The sequence below is a fragment of the Parasteatoda tepidariorum genome, chromosome 9 (genome assembly GCF_982258835.1).
Source record: "Parasteatoda tepidariorum strain Cologne lab strain chromosome 9, Ptep-v5.0, whole genome shotgun sequence".
NCBI classification, from domain to species: domain Eukaryota; kingdom Metazoa; phylum Arthropoda; class Arachnida; order Araneae; family Theridiidae; genus Parasteatoda; species Parasteatoda tepidariorum.
In genome coordinates this window covers 81,157,599-81,180,228 of record NC_141763.1, presented here as the reverse complement: position 1 = coordinate 81,180,228, position 22,630 = coordinate 81,157,599, and the positions used below count along the sequence as shown (strand labels likewise).

At 30.0% G+C, this 22,630-nt stretch overlaps 2 protein-coding genes across 2 annotated transcripts in view; both read left to right on the top strand.

The window, feature by feature from the left end:
• Positions 1–2,181, top strand: part of LOC122268263 (chymotrypsin-like elastase family member 1) — a 50,243-nt gene extending 48,062 nt beyond the window's left edge. Inside the window, exon 9 of the mRNA XM_087152238.1 lies at positions 1,930–2,181. Coding sequence (XP_087008364.1) covers positions 1,930–2,115 — 186 coding nt within the window. The 3' untranslated portion in view covers positions 2,116–2,181. The remainder of the gene's footprint in view (positions 1–1,929) is intronic.
• Positions 2,182–11,546: 9,365 nt separating this feature from the next.
• Positions 11,547–22,630, top strand: part of LOC147804277 (chymotrypsin-like elastase family member 1) — a 45,967-nt gene continuing 34,883 nt past the window's right edge. Inside the window, exons 1-3 of the mRNA XM_087152240.1 lie at positions 11,547–11,662; positions 13,259–13,422; positions 15,703–15,943. Of these exons, the coding sequence (XP_087008366.1) occupies positions 11,608–11,662; positions 13,259–13,422; positions 15,703–15,943 (460 nt within the window). The 5' untranslated portion in view covers positions 11,547–11,607. The remainder of the gene's footprint in view (positions 11,663–13,258; positions 13,423–15,702; positions 15,944–22,630) is intronic.

The following is a 22,630-nucleotide window of genomic DNA, read 5'->3' as shown; positions in this document are numbered from 1 at the left end:
GTCTGTTTTGAAAGTTGTGACACTTGAAAAATGAGCGAAAGCAAAAATAAGCATAGTCATGAGCTGATAATGATTCGGAGAAAACAAACATACGTCACAAACCATTTTACAGGAAGGACACATTCACACACCATCCATCCACAGATTGTAACATTTGACCAGAACCAGAGCACGATCAATCTCCATTCCAGTATCCAAAGAGGTATTGATTTGTTACGGGAAATTGGAGGACTTTGACACCCTAACAGATTTATAACAGCATCACTCACCAATTAGATTAGAACAGCATCGCTCACCATTTTGTACATGGGGACTCTTCAGCTGGCCGTGATCGAAATCACGACTTCTCGGACATGGGCCCAACGCCCTAAAAGCCGGGTATTCCAGCTTGAAATTTTTCAGATAAAGAAATTTAAATTTTTGGCAGACAAAGTTTTTATTAATAATTTATTAATTTATTTAGTCTTAGATTTCCACTCATTAAAACCATTTTAGGATTTCTGCATTTTAATCCACAACGAAACCATGGTCAGACATACAAATGGACAACGCGTGATCTTTTCATTTCACGATGTAGTGAAGTTAGCTGCTAACTGAGCTTAATGACAAACGTAAAAATTTGTTCCAGATCTAAACAAACTTTGGATCTGAAGTGTTACTTGTCGAGTTTTAGATCTTGCACTTTCACAAACAAGCAGTGTTTTTTTATTTAACAGAAACGTTTCAACATCTTCCCTCGTTTTGGAAATCAATAAAACTTAAAGCAAGGCATAGAAAACGAATAGCGTCGAAATTAATTTTACGAATGTGCACCGTTTAACCTGTGATTTCGGCTCATAAATGGTTCTCTATGACCATAAAAAGGAGGGCCTTATAGGTGTTAAAAGATTGCTTTATTGCAAATTTCTACGACACAGTTCCTTGCTGGTGCAGGTGCAACTCTGAAACGCTGGTGACAGACGTAACAAAGGCTCCTAAAATAGTCATTTGTTTTAAATGTTCTACTTTGAAAGTTTGACACGAAACCCATAACCATATGATTCGCCTACCATAGAGACAATTTAGATTTGAATCCCAGCAGTGGCTGTTTGATACGAATTCTGCTCCTGGCTCACATCACTGATCACATCAACCACAGTGCTAATATAAAATACCCTCAGTGTTAGACAGATCATGGATTAAAATCCCGCTGCCGTCGAGCTATCTGCGAGAGGTTTTCTTCTCCATGTAACGCAAATGCGTGTCAGTTTGATCAAAACCTTTTCCACAAAAGCTGTTCTAATGCTTGATTTGGGAGTTTAATTGTCTTTGGGGCTGGGTTCAAAATTACAAAGCTAAGGTGTTGAACATAGATAGTTGTAAATTCAGAATTAAGTCGGCTGCTCAACGCCGGTAAAGAAAAAAAATGTATAAAAGATATTAAATTATTAATTTTTTTTTTTGAAAATAAGGCAATCAATAGAATTATTACCGTTATTAAAGGGAATTTAGAAATCAATTTTACGAAATTGACCAAGAAATCGATTTTTAATGGATACATGGTTAGAAGGTTGTGTAAAATGACTCTTGATGGTTTGAAATGAGTTTTCAAATTTTGTGCTTTTTAAACAATTATCATTCAACGAATATTTCAGAGATCCTTGTGATTCTATTTTTGATTTATTAGGAAATATCGCTTAGCATGCTCTTTTACAACAGTAATTCTACATTCAATTACTTTTCTTTCACCAAATCTAAGTGACATAACTAAGCGAATTAGCTAACCTTATTCTAGAGGTTTTGGTGGATCCAGTTTAGATAATATTGCTTCGAGAGCAATCTTTTTTTTTATAGATTAACCTATTTCACTCTGATAATTAAATAAGATGAAAAAGAAGAAAAAAACATAGATACATAGACAAAATACTCATAAAATGTTTTATATTACAGGGAGACAGTGGCGGTCCATTAATGTGTGAAATAAACAAGGAATGGACTGTTATGGGGGTAACTAGCTTTCTGACAGACGGAAATATGGAACATGGATTATGTGGTCTGAAAAGTACACCCAGCATCTTCAATAAAGTTTCTGCAAAAGTAGCATACATAAACAGAATGATTAACCTCTATAGTTAATACTGAAATGTTAAAACAATTGAAAATTTCTGAGATGCTTAAGAAATTAAATAAGTTTTCACGGAAGTGTATTGTGTTATTTTAAAAAATAAAAATAATTTTGCACTGCTATTCTGTAAAAATAAATTACCCACCGTGAAATTTTAAAGGTCGTAATAAATTTTATTTTGTTAAATGAAATCAAACCTACCAGATTTACTGGCGCAATTACAGCAAAGAAGTGACAATCCGTGAGCGGACTTATATGAAGGAAATTGCCTTCAAATTGCAGATGTTGTATCAGATTGATGCAGACTTTTGATTACATTTAAAATTATTTCCTGTCCATGACACGACACCAACCAACAATAAAAATACATGTGTTTCATACACATTTATTTTTGACATAGAACATTTAAAAATAAAAACCCAAATATGCTTGACACATATTTAATTTTAACACATAGTATACGTTTCAATAAATAAAAAATATCATAACATATGCATGTTGGGATCAATATGAATAGTCGATTAGCATTAATACTAACCGGTCAATACTAATAATAATCAAAAAGCCGGTTAAAGTGAATAATTTAAGCGAATTTATCACATTAACCGGTTATTATTAATAATAACCAATGAAGTTTGGCCAAAGTGCTTTTGCATTTTTATTTCTCACTTTGACCAAAGGAACACAATTTTTATTATATTGGACCGGTTAAACTGTCTAATCACATTAACCAAACTTCATTAGTTAATATTAATAATAACCAGGTTTATAACTTTAACCGTAACATATACATATATATATGTAACATAAAAAGCTTCAATTAATCTTTTTATGTTATTCCTTTTCTGTAAATCCTTTCCTTAAATTATTATTCTAATCGAAACACTTTTTCACACTTTTAAATTCATATCCCGTCCTTTAATCTATTTCTGGCTCAAGTATGCATTAATTAAAAGCAAGACATTTTTCCCTTTGCTTCTGGTTGGAATCGCGCGACCTATTTAATAAACCAATTATAATTGCTAAGATTTCCCCTAACTTACATCGCGGAGCACAACTTTTCGTGATCACTTTTATAGTACTTTTCTGTGTATTAATTGATAAATAACTTCTGTAACCTCCTTCCCAGCCTAAGACCTGTTTTAATCCTTCCCCTCGGCAACGAAGTTATAATTAAAAGTTTCCCCTATTCCCTGGTCGGAGTCCAAAATTTCATTTCACCGTGAACGTAGCTGCGAGTTACCCTAACCCAGAGTTAAGTAACTTTAACCTGAAGATATTCCCGGTTAGAGTAACCGCGCATGCGCAGTAAACGAGTGTTTGTTTATTTACTTCGTTTTCTTCGTCGGTATTTTTTACATTTCTGCTCTCTTTCGTTTGATAATTTTAATTGTTTTGAATTTCGATTCTTTTTTTGTATTTTTAACCTGCAGATTTCCCCGGTTTGATTAAACGCGGATACGAAGAAGGAGATATTTTTATTTATTTATGTTTTCAAAAATAACACTTTTGATGTTCGGTTGCTTATGTTCAATGAGGTCAATTTTTTCACTTGATGCAACTACAATTCATTTATATCTTTGCCTTGCCTTCAAAAAAATATAGCATACCACAATATTAATAAAATGAAAATTAAATAACACTTAATTTTAATGTTCGGTTGCTTTTTTTATGTTTAATAAGATCATTTTTTCTTTACTAGATGTAACTGTAATTAATCTATTTCAAATAAGTCCTTATTAATAAAGTCAAAATTAAATAACACCTTTTATGGTCGGTTGCTTACTTTATGTTCAATGAGATCAATTATTTTACTACATGCTTGCTTTTTTTATGTTCAATGAGATCAATTTTTTTTCTAGATGTAACTGTAATTAATTTATATCAAATAAATGCTTTTTAATAAAATGAAAATTAAATTTTCTTGTGTTAATATCTTCTATAGAAGATACTATATATATTTCTCAAATTATTATTAGCAGTCGTTACAGCACTTAAATAACTTTTCAATCGAAAAAAAAAATCGTGGATAATAAAGATTGCGGGTACAATAATTCAAATGAATAGTGTAATAAGAAGATCGTAAATAATTTAACTAACTTTTATTTATTTTTTTAAAGAAAGAAAACAATCGATACTTGAAAGAAATATAAAATTAAAAAAAGAATATAATTCATTAAATGTTTTCAGATTTTGATGATATACACTGGTTATCATAAATTAAGGAAAATTCACAAAAATCGCGATAACTCAAGAAATTACACATGGAATTTTATGAAACTTACCCACAATATACAACACATAGTAAGGTATTAAACAACATAAAAAGAAATTATCAGACATTAATAGTAGTATAGAAATTAGCACATGTATAAAATAAACAAATTGGAAGTATCGGTTTGCAATAGAAAAAGTACCTTTAATATGGAATATGATTGCCTCTAGAAGCAATACAGCACAAACAGCGATGTGTGATGCTTTCAATTATGCGGTCTATCAGTTCAATAGGAAGTGAGAGCCATTGCTCTTGTAAAGCAGTTGCAAGCGTGGCAAGGGTCTGAGGGGGCGGATTGATGGCAGATACACGCCTCCCTAGAGCATCCCAAACGTGCTCGATAGGATTCAAGTCCGGGGATCGAGCTGGCCACTCCATGCGAGTAATTGTTTCCTGTTGAAGATAATCATCAACAATGCGAGCTCTGTGTGGTCTTGCATTATCGTCCTGTAACAGGAAGCAATCACCAATTGCCCCGGCATATGGGCGCACATAAGCATCAAGGATGTTGTCTCGATAAACCTGAGCATTCACGGTTCCCCTTGGAAAGACATGGAGGTATGTGCGCCCTCCTAAGGATATGCCTCCCCAAACACAGACACTGCCTCTTCCGTATGCATCTCTTTCACGGATGTTTGATGGATGATAACGGGTCCCAGGTTCTCTCCATATCAAATAACGTCTACTGTCACTTTCTAGACTAAACCTGGACTCATCCGTAAAGAGAACAGGCCTCCATTGATCTGACGTCCAGTGGACATGTTGTCGGGCCCACTGCAAACGGTCTCTCCTATGGCGTGATGTGAGCGGCACGCAAATGGCTGGTCGTCTCGCATACAGACCACCTTCGTGGAGCCTTCTGCGCACAGTTGACGTTGACACCAACCTTCCGGTGGCTGCAGCAAGAGAGGATCTAAGATGTGTCGGAGTAGCGGTTCTATTCCTGCGTGCACTTAATGTCAAATATCGGTCATCGGCACTGGTCGTAACAGTTGGCCGTCCTTGACTGAACCTCCTAGATGCCGAATCTGTGGTTTGAAATTGCCTCCAAAGTCTATGAACCACAGATGGACTCACATTTAGCCATCTGGCCACTTCTGATTGACTCTGCCCTGCCTCTAGTCTCCCGATGGCTCTCCATCGTAGTTCTTCAGGCAAATGATGCCTAGAGGTCATTATTACGAATTGGCTATCTCAGATTTTCAATGTCGCAATCACAGTAAAATTTGTGTGCTTTCTCTCAAACTTGGACTTTTATGCTCCAGGCAGATGACGTAAGCCGAGTGCAGCGCCACTAATTTGCATATTGCAATTTTACTCAGCTACTCTTAGTGGACAACATATGCAAATTTTGCACGGTTTGGCTTACTTTTGAAAGAGTTATCGCTATTTTTGTGATTTTTCCTTAATTTATGATAACCAGTGTATATCGAGATGATAGATCTTGAACAAAAATGAAAATAATTTAGAGATGAACTGGCAAAATAATGTGCAATATTTAGATATGAAGATTCCGAAAAGAATTTAAAAAAATTTTAATCCATAAAATAAAGCTATTAATTAAATTAAAAACATATACATAATTTTAAATATATATTAGAAATTATGCTGAAATAAATATTACGTTATCAATGCAAATTTTGATCCGAGGTGACATTTCAACTACACAATAATCTGCATAAAATAATTTCGCAAATCAGGAAATTTAGAATTTTATAAGCATAAAATAATCTGCTGAATATTTGGAAAAAATAGGATCATTTGGAAGAGATTTATTGCTTAAAACTATATGTAATTTAAATGCCCGTCTTTAGTTATAATTCTTAATATATAGCCTGATTACTTTATGACATATGGGGCATTTATACAACTGATATATTCCCACGTACAATTATCTAAATAATTAAATTTTTAAAGGCATGATTTCTTTTTAAATTTTAAAGTTTCGGAATATTTGTTCCGATTATGAAATTTTCCTTTAAAAAAATTGTTGTCTTATTCACCATATCACCGACATCGATTTTCTCTTATCATCGGCAGATGGCTGCACAATAGTAGTCATTCATAATTTCTGAATAATATGAATGTGTTGATTTATGCTTATCTGAACTAAGAAGTTTATTTTATACAATTTCATTCAAAATTTTTTTAAAAAAATTCTTCTCAATGGTTTAAGTTATCGATAATATGTTATGAAGGGGAAGGGGAAAAAAAGATTAAAAATACGCGAATAAGGATGATAATGATGTTAGCATAATCCCCTTGATCATAGTGAAAAATAAAAGTATTAAATAATTGTGTGAAATAAAAGTATTTTTAATTGAATTTCAGTTACATTTCTGTGGTTGCTTGCGGCTTTATGATATTCATAATAATAGAATATCTAAATTCATAATAATAAAGCTCGGATCATTTGCTCTTCAATACAAGTCAGTTAGGAGAACGAAACTAAACATATTTTTTATTTGACCAGTAAAAGAGAGATTCAAATTTAATAACTCGATGCAATAATTTTTCCATCTTCTTTTAATAGAAATTTTTTTAAAAAACAGCAACGAAAATTGAAAACAAACACTGTTAATTACAGCTATAAATCTACCACCGGGATGCAAGTTATTATCCAATAGGAAAATGCCTGTAACTGCCGGTCAAGTAACCCGCAGTTAAGAAACCGACGGTCAAAAAATAATGGTGGAATCGCTTTTGAACTCTCGGTCAAAGTTTCCAAACCGGGGGTTTCGGAACTTTGAGTTACGCGTTAGGTCGGAGACAACGGTGAATAAGGGGGTAGGTCAGAGTCCAAAATTTCATTTCACCGTGAACGTAACTGCGAGTTACTCTAACCCAGAGTTAAGTAACTTTAACCTGAAGATATTCCTGGTTAGAGTAACCGCGCATGCGCAGTAAACGAGTGTTTGCTCATTTACTTCGTTTTCTTCGTCGGTATTTTTTACATTTCTGCTCTCTTTCGTTTGATAATTTTAAGAGTTTTGAATTTCGATTCTTTTCTTGTATTTTTAACCTACAGATTTCCTTGGTTTGATTAAACGCGGATGCGAAGAAGGAGATTTTTTTATTTATTTATGTTTTCAAAAGTAACACTTTTGATGTTCGGTTGCTTATGTTCAATGAGGTCAATTTTTTCACTTGATGCAACTACAATTTATTTATATCTTTGCCTTGCCTTCAAAAAAATATAGCATACCATAATATTAATAAAATGAAAATATATTAATAAAATGAAAATTAAATAACACTTAATTTTAATGTTCGGTTGCTTTTTTTATGTTTAATAAGATCATTTTTTTTACTAGATGTAACTGTAATTAATTTATTTAAAATAAGTCCTTATTAATAAAGTCAAAATTAAATAACACCTTTTATGGTCGGTTGCTTATTTTATGTTCAATGAGATCAATTATTTTACTACATGCTTGCTTTTTTTATGTTCAATGAGATCAATTTTTTTTCTAGATGTAACTATAATTTATATCAAATAAAAGCTCATTAATAAAATGAAAATTAAATTTTCTTGTGTTAATATCTTCTATAGAAGATACTATATATATTTCTCAAATTATTATTAGCAGTCGTTACAGCACTTAAATAATTGTTCAATCGAAAAAAAAAAATCGCGGATAATAAAGATTGCGGGTACAATAATTCAAATGAATAGTGCAAGTAAGAAGATTGTAAAAAATTTAACTAACTTTTATTTATTTTTTTAAAGAAAGAAAACAATCGATACTTGAAAGAAATTTAAAACTAAAAAAATAATACAATTTATTAAATGTTTTCAGATTTTGATGATATATATCGAGAGGATAGATCTTGAACAAAAATGAAAATAATTTAGAGATGAACTGGCAAAATAATGTGCAATATTTAGATAAGAAGATTACGAAAGGAATTAAAAAAATTTTTAATCCATTAAATAAAGCTATTAATTAAATTAAAAACATATACATAATTTTAAAATATATATTAGAAATTATGCTGAAATAAATATTATGTTATCAATGCAAATTTTGATCCGAGGTGACATTTCAACTACACAATAATCTGCATAAAATAATTTCGCAAATCAGGAAATTTCGAATTTTATAAGCATAAAATAATCTGCTGAATATTTGGAAAAAATAGGATCATTTGGAAGAGATTTATTGCTTAAAACTATATGTAATTTAAATGCCCGTCTTTAGTTACAATTCTTAATATATAGCCAGATTACTTTATGACATATGGGGCATTTATACATCTGATATATTCCCATGTACAATTATCTAAATAATTAAATTTCTGAAGGCATGATTTTTTTTTAATTTTTAAGTTTCGGAATATTTGTTCCGATTATGAAATTTTCCTTTAAAAAAATTGTTGTCTTATTCACCATATCACCGACATCGATTTTCTCTTATCATCGGCAGATGGCTGCACAATAGTAGTCATTCATAATTTCTGAATAATATGAATGTGTTGATTTATGCTTATCTGAACTAAGAAGTTTATTTTATACAATTTCATTCAAAATTTTTTAAAAAAAATTCTTCCCAATGGTCTATGTTATCGATAATATGTTATGAAGGGGAAGGAAAAAATATAGATAAAAAATACGCGAATAAGGATGATAATGATGTTAGCATAATCCCCTTGATCATAGTGAAAAATAAAAGTATTAAATAATTGCGTGAAATAAAAGTATTTTTAATTGAATTTCAGTTACATTTCTGTGGTTGCTTGCGGCTTTGTGATATTCATAATAATAAAATATCTAAATTCATAATAATAAAGCTCGGATCCTTTTGCTCTTCAATGGATGGTGTTTTCAATAGAAATGTAAACAATAACAATCTCGAGCTCGGGACCTACTCTAGTTCCGGTTAAAAAGTTTGCAGCAGCTTACTACATGTTATTCTGATAGGCGATGTTTTCAAACGCATAATTTTGTTTTCAATAAAAGAAATAAACTAGATAATTTCTGAGCTCAAATCTGCCGTATTTCATAAGATATTAATGTTATTATGTAATTCTGGGGAGTTTGGAGTGAAAATTTGTTTTAGTTATTTTGTTATTTATTATTAAAAAAGGTGACATGGTTGCCAGATTTTGAATAACTCGCTTTTTGGCAGTCTTGATTTGGCCTCTTTCCATTTGTTTATTACTGTTTGTTCGTGTTGCAAGCTGTGCACCATCTTACGTTAGTGTTAACACTTTTAGTATTGTAAACAGTATTGTTAGCATTGTAAACATAAGTAATAAGTAATCAAATGCATTGTTTGCAAGAATCTCAAAACACAATGATGCCAAATGGCTTTAAAATACAACTGAAACAGTAACCCGGAAATTTAGGCAGTCCCGAGCTTGCAGCGCTCCCTAGTGTGGAAAACACCATCCATACAAGTCAGTTAGGAAAACGAAACTAAACATATTTTTTATCTGACCGGTAAAAGAGAGATTCGAATTTAATTACTCGATGCAATAATTTTTTCATCTTCTTTTAATAGAAATTTAAAAAAAAAAAAAATTTTTTTTTAAAAAAATAGCAACGAAAATTGAAAACAAACACTGTTAATTTCGGCTATAAATCTACCACCGGGATGCAAGTTATTATCCTATAAGAAAATGCCTGTAACTGCCGGTCAAGTAACCCGCTGTTAAGAAACCGACGGTCAAAAAATAATGGTGGAATCGCTTTTGAACTCTCGGTCAAAGTTTCCAAACCAGGGGCTTCGGAGCTGAGAGTTACGCGTTAGGCCAGAGTCAACGGTGAATACGGGGGAAGCATTTTACGGATTTACTTTGCAAGATTTTCCCTAACTTATATCGAGAAGCAAAACTTTTCGTAATCACTTTTATAGCACTTTTCTGTGTATTAATAATTAAATAAATTTTGTATTAATAAATAAATTTTGTTAATAAATAAATTTTGTAATAAATAAATTCAGATTCATAATTAATCCTTTCCTGCCTAAGACCTGTCAATTTAGATTCCCTTACATCTAACTTTAGAATTTATAACAAAAATTTAAATATCTGACAAATGTCTCGAAATACTGCGATTTGATGCAAATTTTTATTAAATATAATTGTCGAAAAAAGTAATGTATGATTTCTTATTCAGAATTAATTATTAATTTATGCAACTTCAAACCACAATTCTTAAGTTCTAATTAAAAACATTTAAGTTGAATAATTAAAGAAATAAAATATCCATTACAATATTTGAAACAACTATTCTAAGTAATCAAAAATTCAAATTTTGTATTATGTGCTAAAAATCTAATATGCTAAATTTTAATTACTAAATATTGTAATAGCGTACACAATTTGCATTTTATAAGTGAAGTAATTTTAGGAAGATGATTACATTGATACAGTTTAATAATAATTAAATCTCAGATTAATAATTAATTAAAAGGAATTTTTAATGTTAGAACTAATTAAATTGAGAGGATTTAACGATTTGTTAATTTATTTAATCGATATTAAAAATTCCATTAAGTTTCATCTAGTCAAAGACGAATGAAGACGATAAAACTTTTTAATATCTCTATATAAAGGAAGGCTTTGACTGCGTTTGTATTATTTAAATTAATTTTTATAATATTTTTCGTGAAAGCAGTACAGAGATAAACTTGACCTTAGTAGTGAATTTAAAATCTAAAATTACCCCGATAAGATTTTTATTAAAATAGAATACAATTTATCTCATTTTATTGTCACTCTAATACCATATTTCAGTTATTAAAGTTCATCACTTCAGTATTTTCTGAACAGGTATAAAATTCTTTGTAGATACAAGTCAGAAATTCAGAGAATGCAATCACCGATTTCACGAAAGTTGGTTATTCAATTATTTTAAACAAGTATCCACAAAAATTAGGAAAAAAAGTTTTAAACATTTCATTGCGAAAATGATAGTTTTTAGAGTAATTTACGCGAGTAACTACCCAATCTTTTTTTTGAGAAAATACTTTTTAAACTAACAATTTTGATGATTAAATAAATTCCGTGAAAGTAGTCGAAATAACATTTCAATTTTATTTATTCATTTTATTAACATATGTCATATATTTTCCAAATTATCATTCATTATGGCCAATTTCCTTGAGAACTAACATTTGGAATGGTAATCAGGCATGATAACAATTCCAAATTCTGCTTTCAGGAATAAAACAATGTTTCACACGCCAGTCTTGTCCATGACACGCTGATTTCTGCTGTCAAAATGTGGTTGCTAATTTTCATTACAACGTTGGTCATTGGCTACTCAAGCACTGACGGTAATTATTCTTTTTTTTTTTTCATTTCAAACACCGAATTATATCAACCTGTGATTTCCTTAAAAATCTTGAATTAATATTTTTATAAGGTTAATTAAATTCTTTTAAAATGCGTGTTTATAATACATAATGTAAAAGGTCATATATACAGTATCCAAGGAATACAGTACATATGACATGGGTGCGAGGTATAACAGTATCTGTCTGGATTCTTCACGGGAAAAATATCTGGAAAAATCTGGATAATATCCGTATACCGTAATTATAGTCAGAAAAATTCCAGATCCAATTCCAGTGAAAAATACGGCCATTCAAGATGCCAGTACTTCTTAATGTAAACTCAATTTTAACTGGAACATGTTATGGAACAAACAATCTGGTACACTATTATTTTTGTAGTAATAATTTCGTAAAGTCACTGAATCACTCTAATTAAATATATATTACTGTAATTTTTACTATATTTTACGATACAAATAAATTTTACTGTAAAATGGATTTTATGGATGGTACACCCAAAGTGCCGGTATTTTATACCGTAACTTGATCCGGAATTTTTTACAGTGCATGAGCCACTTATTATTAACGTATATGACTAAGATTTAGTTTTTGGTATGCATGGATTAATGCAACATACAGTAAGGCAAAGCATACAGAACTAGGCACGAATTTGACAATAATTTGACATAGTTATATCTCTCCGGTGGCGCTGATATGTATACATAACAAGGTGCACGTCAAAAAGGAGAAAATAAGAGGCAACACTCCCCTTAAAAAATGCATACAAAATTTAAAACGAGCTTGTCTTCTCGTAGTGATGCTGCTATCTAGTGACAATGATAAAAAAATAAAAGATTTTCATTATTTGATTTCAATGAGTTAAAAACTTTATGGAATTGTTAACTATAGTAACTGGTACCGCCATCTAGTGATGCTTATAAAAAGTAAATGTTCATCATTTACATTCGTCACAAAAAAAAATAGAACTTATTTTGGTAGTTTTAGAAAATGCACGCTTTTGAGAATAGATATTTAAGAGTATTCAGCCCAAATATTGTTTACTTATATTTCAAATAAACCGTGCGAGTCTTTAACAGCTATGATATGAATGAGAAAATGTCGCAAAAACTATCGTGGGCATTGGTAGTAGGAAAAGGCCCAAGTGTATAGCAATGGCATATCGCTTTTTTTTAAGCTATTTTGGCTGAAGTGGCTTTTCTCTTATAATCTGTCTCTGATTATGTGTTACTCCCAGAAATGAAATGATCGGGATGATTGCTATTTGGTTATCTTTTTATCACTGTTTACATAAGTACTGCAAGAGCACCGAACAAAAGAAAACTAACTCTTTTTGTCCCATTATCAACTGTATTTCAAACTTCCTGAATTTTCCTAATTGATATAATCTGACTCGTTATTAATTGATTGTGCATGATAAGAATTATTTTTAGGTACTGTTCGTAAAAGAATCACGGATTGAGAATTATTTTAAGTTACTGTAACTTAGCATGAAATGCAATCTAACTTAACTGATTTAAAATCAAAAAAATAATTTTTCCATTTTGAGAAGAATTTTTTCTTCTTCACATTTTATAGATTTGAACGAAGCATGTATAAGCACGCTCACAGGTGGAGAAGAAAAAGTTAAAGTTATAGACGTTCGTCGACCAGGAATTTTATACAGTCCAGGATTTGAAAAGAATTCTAATTATCCAAATAATGTTCACTGTGTATACCAACTTACAGCACCACAAGGAATGGTAAGATTCCCTTTTCACGAATTATTTTAAAATTGTTGTTTCCCCTAATTTCTACGATTAGAATCAGGTCACATTAGGGTTTTTTTTCCAGTAGAATAAGAATTTGAAGGTCACTGAAAAACAATTTTAAAAAAATTAGTTACATTTATTGAAATCATTAAAAGTATAGTTTAATATTTTGCCACAACATATTTGGATTTCATAACCACCTGAATATTATTAAGTATGAATGGATTAGTTATGATGATTAAGGCTCTTTAATAACTGTTCCAGCATATCTCACCCATCTTCCGTGCGGATCAGGTCAGGTGATTTTGCAAACCAATTGAAATGTAATTGAGTGTGTGAGTATAGTCGCTTATTTTTCCAACTCAATAAAGGTTGCTGATGTCATCATTAAAAAAGAGGGTATGGACAATATCATGAGACATTGACTGATATTTCCGTCATGGAGATATTGGCTGATATTTTTGTCATGAAGTTATTGACTGATATGAACCTGATGAAGATATTTACTGAGAGGCAACCACCTGATTATGCAGAATTTTGCCGTGCGTGGATAAACATGCTGGTTCATATTAGTGGTCAGTGATCGCTTCAGTTTTGGATCTTCATAAGAAAACCATGATCTCTCTGATTATAAGACCTCCAAGACACCCAAAACTGACTTCTATTATGTTGTTGGTTATATTTATTTTAAGAGTGAGTAATGTTTAATTCTGTGAGCTAATTAAGTATTCTAATACTTATTTAGACCTAAATAAACAAATTTTGGAAATTTGATTCAAAAATTCCTTATTTATGATGCGATTAGGAGAAAATTTCTTGCTAAGTAGACATGAGCTGAATAGTCTGCTGAGCTGAGAAAGATCACAAGCAAGGAAGTTAAACATATAAGGTTAATCATTGAAAAATATATTTGAAGCGTAAATTCTAGAAATTGTGGAATAATTTAACAAATATTAAAGCTTTGCCAAGAAAACTCAAAATTAGACTGGCAGTTAGAAAAAAAATTTAAAAGCTGAAAAATAAAAAATAAATAGAAAAAAGAGCTTGTCTAAGAATATATAAATTTGAGTAAGAAGATTTAAATTTTTAGATCCAAAAATCTTGGTTTTAGTTCAGCAAAAGGTAAAAAAATTCTCTACCACAGATTATTCCGTTGCATTTTATTGCCAGTTAACTACTTAGTGAAATGGGAAAGCCTGGTAATCTCACTGAGAGCTCAACTCCTACTTTCCTAACAGCTGAGTTGTTTTTAAGTATTTATGATAGTGTGTTTGAATATTGATGAAATGATTGAGTTTTCGGATTTTCTTATATCCCTGAAGATGAACATTTCCGAATCTGGTTAAAAAATGTCATTCTTTAAAAAAATTATGATAACAATTATATGATTTTTGCATTTTTACACTTGATTTACTAGTTCATTACTTGCAGCGAAATCTATTGAAACATTTTAAACTAAAACCAGACATTTCAGAAGGAAAAACATGTGCCCAATCACATGCTTTTGCTGCAATAATTATTTGATTTTAACGGTTAAGTAATCCTAATTATTTTTATTTTAATAATCCTAATTATTTTTATTAGTAATCCTAATTATTTTTATTCAGTTTAATATTAACCTTTAGAGGTATTAATTTTTTAAGCAATTTAAACTGGGGATTTTTCTTGATAATTTGATGTTGCAGTAAATGTTATGCTTCATTATTTTAGGTTTGATTTAATAAATTTGATTTATAATGATTTTACTTAACGCTGTTTGTAAATAATATTTAAACAAACTATGAGGCTCTGCTACTTGTCAGCTTTGCTCACCAACTAAATTGCTACTCATCCATAAGACATTTCTTTGAAGTCAATATTTTACACAAAACAAAGAACATTTTGCTTTAAGGTTTTGCACTCGAACCATTAAGGTTTAGTCAAAGAACGTAAAAAAGTTAAACAAATGTTATTCTATTTTGCACACTTACCGTCTAATGAAAACTTTATCTAATAAAAATCAAACTACGCAAAGTTGCTTAGTCATTAAAATTACTAACGTATTGTTTTTATTTTTCTTAAATACAATATTTTACTTAAATTAAAAAGTTTCTCAAGGCATTTTTTAATCATCTGGCCAATGGAATATAATCCTTTTAAATTACCAGCAAATTTAGTTTTTATTCTTAAAAAAAATTGTTAAAACTTTTTATTGACATTGATAAGCTTTATAGAAGTTTTTTTTAATTAATAATCAGCCAGATTTACATATTCAGAATATTTCACTTGCAGCACGTACGAATTCATTTTAATACCCTCGATGTAGACATCACAGATGCCTGCGGGGGTGATTCCGTGAGTATCCACGATTTTGATTCAAATGACGCCAGTGTTTTAGTGAAGATGCATTGTGGAAACAGTTTGCCAAGCGACTACGTATCCAATTCATACGCGTTTCTAGTTATATTGAAAACTGATGAGTTTGGGGCTAAAAGAGGATTCAATATCACTTATTCTATGCAGACAAACACCAGTAAGTTTAATTTATGCATTAGAATTTTTTTTTTTTTCAAATCTGAAATGACCAAAGGTTTTATTATTGTATCCATTTGCTTTCCTTTTTCACTGCTATCTGAAAAAAACTCCAGTGAAAATTTTGTACACACACCAGTTTAATACCCGTTCATCGTATGGGTAAAATTAAGTCAATAATTAATAAATCGTTTAATAAATAATTATTAAAATAGAGTATTGTTGACAATATAAAGTGTTTAGTTTCGATTAATAGTGTATAGTGTTGTAGAGTATAGTGTTGTAGAGTACAGTGTTGAATAATTGCTAATTTATAGATAAATTTAGTAATTAATCAATATTCCCACTGTCTTGAACAAAACTAAAAGTCACCAACACAGTTAACTCAATTAAAATTATTTCACTTTCATTTTAATCCCTTCTCGGGTGGTTCTACGTTATTAGTTAAAGCATGACACGTTCATAGAAGTTCATCTCATAATAAAAGTCACCAACACAGTTGACTCAATTAAAATTATTTCACTTTCATTTTAATCCCTTCTCGGTGGTTCTACGTTATTAGTTAAAGCATGACACGTTCATAGAAGTTCATCTCATAATAAAAGTCACCAACACAGTTAACTCAATTAAAATTATTTCACTTTCATTTTAATCCCTTCTCGGTGGTTCTACGTTATTAGTTAAAGCATGACACGTTCATAGAAGTTCATCTCATAATATTTATTTTAATTTATTCCTTTTATAATACTTATTTTAATAATAAATATTAGGGAAATTTCGCATTATTACGTTAGTTTCCGGACGCAAGATTGAAGCAACTGCGCATGCCCCCTTATATTTTAGATGCTAAGCATCTTTACATTATGCTGGCGAGATTTACTCCACAAAGACAAAACTACAAGCATACTGTTCATAGCTGTGAAATGTTGTTTTCTATTTAAGCCTACTTTCGAACTAAAAGCATGGACATGGAATGCGAATTTAGAGAAATGTATTAATGAAATTTAGAAATGAATCGTGTGATCTCACAACCATTGGTTCATTCAATAAATAAATAATTTTATTGTTTTTTGTTTAACATTATAGTTGTCTAATTGCACTGTTTCCTTACAAAACTAGATATATTTTCGCAATTTTGCGCTACAAATACAAAGCTACAAGCATGCTATTTATAGCTGTGAAATGTTTCTTTCTGTTTAAGCCTACCTTCAAACCATAGATATAATGGCAAAAAGATCAACAGACAGGGTTAGTACTACGTCATCAACGACGTCACTAGCTCTCCTCGTTCCAAACAAAGTTTTGAACGGAGCAAACAATATGGCGTTTCTCATGTAGTTAAAAGTGGGTCAACTAAATCTTTGAATATATTAATATAGAGTCGAATTTAACCACTGACATGGCAAAGAAAAGTGTTGCATATATTAATATTACGTTAATCTCTTTTTATGATATTAATTGGAATAGCTTATTAATTGCAAATGATTATGAAAACTTTTTGTATATATGATTGAGAGAATTTGCATTTAATATTTACCATATAAATTGTATTTATAATCTGGAAATCGGAAATTTGTGAATTTTATTATTTGGAAAAAGTTATTTCTAATTTATGTTTAATTTTTTTAAAATATTTATATTATATTAAATCAATTTTTTTTTTATAATATTGAGACAACTTATTAATTGTAAATAATTATGAGAATTTTAAAACAAATTAAAAAGTTATGTAAGAAGCATGAATAAAGTCAGATAAATTAGTGAAAATTATAAAGCATTTTAGATACACGTTTTTAAAATAGTTCAAATTAATTGGTAAATTTACTAAAATGATAGGAAGTAAAAAAAAAATTATATAAACAAAAGAGTTGACAGGTCTTAAAACATATTTACAACCAAATTATGAAATAAATATGGATGACTTGAATGTTACGTTCACTGCAACAAATAGAATATTACTATGAAGGTAATTTAAAAAATTTTGATTTGGATTGTCAAATGCAAATTTTATTCTATAAAAAGTGATAACAGTAACATTTGCCAAAATAAAAGCTGTATAACTAAATATGCATACATACATTAAAGAATTAAGTTTCTAAATTAAAAAATTTCTTAAAAATTTGAATTATATTTATTTGAAATGCATGCGAAATTAATATTATTAAATAAGTAAAATTTAAACATCTATGTGAATACATAGGTTAATAAATATGAATGTTAAATAAAAGTTTATGTATGGGATAAGTATGTTTTAAAGAATTCTAAAAAATTCATGTTGCACTTTCTTATCGAATAAAATAGGAATCTGAGATTTTAAGATAAATTCATATATAACACCTAAAAAAAATTGTTCCTCTCACATTTTAAAATGAAAATTAGAAATTTAAAATTCTAAAATAATTTAGCTATTCTATATATTAAAATTCTGGAAACTAAACATAATATTGACCCTTTTAACATACCACTACACTGTACTATGATAACACTACACATTAATATAGCACTACACTACTAACGTTAAGAAATAATCTAATATTATTGTTAGATAATAGATACCTTATTATCTAATAATAAGGTAACTTAATTTTTACAAATAATTAATGCATACAACTATAGTTAAAAACTAATTAATGATGATGTTGACAAATATAAACAAGATAAAATCTCAAGTCAAAATAAATCTGAGTTTAAACTAAAACTCTGTGCAGATTTAAAATTAAATAAGTTAGTTGCATAATTTATTCCTATTTAGTAGTTAAAAACTAAAGCTTATGAGAATTAGCATCATTAATCAGAAAAACTTAAGCAAACAAAGTTTACAATAACTACAAATTTTATCATCAGACATAATTAAATAAACAGACATATTAGTATTGATAAATACAATCTAATTATAGATTAAAAATTAATTACAAAACGTTTTAAAACAATGCATGCCTATCCATAACTAAAGAAAAAAATTAGATGTAGGTCAAGAATCTGTAACAAATTCTAAATAAAATAAGACATTATTTTAAACATGAAACAAGAGTTAAAAATATTGACGCTTAGATTTTTATGCATCAAAATTAAAGATAACTTGACCATTTTGAAACTTTTTTTATAGCATTTAATGCGCTTAACTCGTAAAATCTACTGATACTCCGTATAAAGAAAACTACTTAAATTAGGAATAAGTCCCTTAGAAGCGCTATATAATTTTATTTATTTCAATAATAAACTAAAAATCTTGCCGTCTTAAATTCACATAGGAAATGCCATTGAAATGGTTCGTTCGAAAAATTGTTTGGAACGCGTTTGAAAGGAGGCGGGGTTTGACGTCATAAAATACGTCATCACTGTCCCTGTCTATTACTCGACCAAACGGACGTCACGATGAACTTTTGCATCACCGGTCTAGTAACTAGTTCTACTCTATATCCACGCCCTCTAGTGAGCTGCTTCGAACTTAAAACATGGACGTGAAACGAGAATTTAGAGAAATGTATTGATGAAATTTAGAAATGAATCGTGTGATCTCACAACAAATGGTTCATTCAATAAATAAATAATTTTATTGTTTTTTGTTTAACATTATAATACAATTTTGATTCCTTGATTTATTATGAAAGAAAACTCTTTAAAAAAAGTTATATTTTTATTTTACTTACTACAATACGCCAAATAAGGAGTGTGGGCCGGGATAGCCTGGTTGGTGGGGCACTGGGCCCATGTCCAAGAGTTTGTGGGTTCGATCCCCGCCGGCCGAAGACTCCCCGTGTAATAAATGGTGACTGATGCACGTTAAATCTATCGAGTCACAAAGTCCTCCATGTTCCCATAACAAATCAGTACCTCTGGGGGTACTTATCCAGGAGTTTCCTTGTGTTCTGGATTGGTTCAAAATTGCAAGGCTACGGAGTTGAACATTAGTAGTCGTAAACCCAAATAATTGGGTCGGCTGTTCAACGACGTTTATAAAAAAAGAAAATAAATAAGGAGTGTATATTTACTTTCTTCCGATTCTCCGTTTCTCTTTCGCTTTCTTATTTTCTTAACCTGAATTAGAATTCCTTATATCTAACTATTAGAAAATAACGATAATGTCTTCAAAATTGTCCGAAATAGTGGGGTTGCATAAGAGAAAGATAATGAAATGGTTACCACGCTTGGCAACGTTTCATTCTCCATGTTGGGATTTTTAGTGGTATTTTAATTTTTAGTATCATGCAATGCTTGAGCAAAAAATGCATTAAAAACTAAAATGAATTTTCTAGCATTTTAATGAAATTGGTAAATTATTAATAACTTTGCAAAAAATTAATCGTTAAAAGTTTTTTATTGTTTTTATCAACATATTTTTATTACTTAAAAAAATATTTTTATCTTAATACAAATAACTATTTCATTTTATTAATTTTTCGTTAAATTAATCAAATCTTTATCTTTCCGATGGAATCTCGATAGATGAATGTCGATGGATTCTTGCTGTCAAAATTTAAATGACTTTCAATTTAGCTAGAGCACTCAAAACAGAATTAAAATTAGCGACCACGCCCAAAACTGTCTTTCAAACATAGCTCTCACGACCAACACTCAAAGCACGGTAATCTAAGTACAGCCCTCCGGACTTTTCTCTCAAAACAGCAATGAATCAGCAATGACAGCTAGTGGAATTCATTCATCGAATTCTATCACAGATAAAATTCTGGTGGGAGAGTAATTTAATGCAGTTACCACTACAACAATAAATTTCATATTCACTAGTATATAACACATGTTAACTCTATTCATTCTTGAGGTACCTGTTGATAGATGACGGTTTACATTTTTGGTAACCTAGTCCCACAGAGGGCTAAAGAGAATAGAAGTTCACTCCGCTCTTAGAGCTGAAGCTACGATTTCTCTCCTCATGACGTCACTGTGTCCACAGATCTCGGAGATCGCAAGCAAAGATATTATGATAACTTTGCTTCTTTCTCTTTGTAAAAATAAGTTAGACTTTTTCTGGTTATTAGCCTTCACACTTTACGTGATTAACACATTATTTCCGTTCATAAACATAGTTTAAAAAAAACTTTCTTGGTTATTATATTAAAAAAAATACCATTTTAAACTTATAAAAATGTTTTGCTAGTTGGTGAAAATGACACGATAAATACTTTATTTTAGAAAGTTCAGTTTTAACTTTAACTATTAAGAAAAATGAAGGCATATATCGACACTTTTTTTATCTACATATTCTTTTATAACGATAAGTTAAGTTAAATTTAGAATCCCTGATTTTAAAATATGTCGTTAATAGCAATTTGTTCATACTTAATCATTAGGAAACATCAACCTTAAACGCTAATTACTGAAACAAAATAATAATTTAGGTTCATAATGACATTAGAAATTTTACAATTGTTTATAGACATTTAAATTTACGATGATATAATTTATAGATATTTAAATTGAAGAGAATATAATTTTTAAAAAAAATGATAAATATTTAGAATAACTACATTAAAAAAATATGTTATGAAATTAGGAGAATTTCAACTATATACTATATATTTTATTTATACTTTTTATTTACGTTTTAATTTTCTTTGACTTTATCCATTTTTTAATTCTTTTCACCTGCCTTTCTTTATGAAGTAACGAGGCGGTTTCTAATTATTTAGATAATGAATTTTTATAAAAGATCTTTGCGACAGAATAAACGTATTGCAGTTTTATATTAACTGTGTCATTTCGGAATCCATTCTTTACATAGTTGTTCATTTACTTTAAGGCACACGCGAAAAATTATACTTTTTTCTTTTGTTTTTGTATCAGAATTTTTGCAAGTTGCAATCGCGCAAACTGGCATTTCGATAATAGTTTTAAATTCTTGTAAATTCACTGCAAAAACTGAGGAAAGTCATTATAGAAAATAACAAATGTCTTAGAATATCTCACAAAAAGAAATGATCCAATAATTGTTAGAGCTAGTAAGGCCAAACGCTCCGTTCTTGAAGTAAAAGTGCGAGCTTTGCGCCAAAGTGACGTCACTAGAGTGACGTCGGAGGATCGGCGCGGCGAGAGATACTTCAAAGGAGTGAACCAGCCCTTCTATTCTCTTTAGCCCTGAGTCCCACAAGGGATTTTCGATATATTAACAAACGTTTTTGATAATGAGACATATAGTTCATGACGTAGTAATGATAAGAATTAGAAAAATGATGAGAAATTGGCGTAATTTCCTTAACAGAATTTTTGCCATTTTGACACACATTGATTGAGGAACACGTCTTTTATTTTTTATAATATTAGAGGGGAAACTCTTGAAAGATTTCTCTGTGGTACATACACACATAGATATAAACATTCTGCTTTACGGATTAATTAGCTGTATAAATTTAATTTATTTAATTAACTTGTTAGTTAAAAATGAAAAACTTTTATAGAAATGGAAGCCATTTTAAGAGGTTAAAAACATTTGCAGTTTATAATTTAAACTTTTGCTACTTGTAAACTTAAGTTTGCTGTGAAAGCACTTGCGCTTAAAATAATGGCAGTTATTTTTCTCCAGAGAAGACCTTTAAAAGCAATTGATACACTAGAGGTTAAGTATATGTTAAGAATGTCAGACACGTTCTCGTCCTTATCATTATCCATTTTCCAAGCTTAGATTGCACAGATCTATTATCTTGTCTAATTCATATATATATTTCGAACGTAT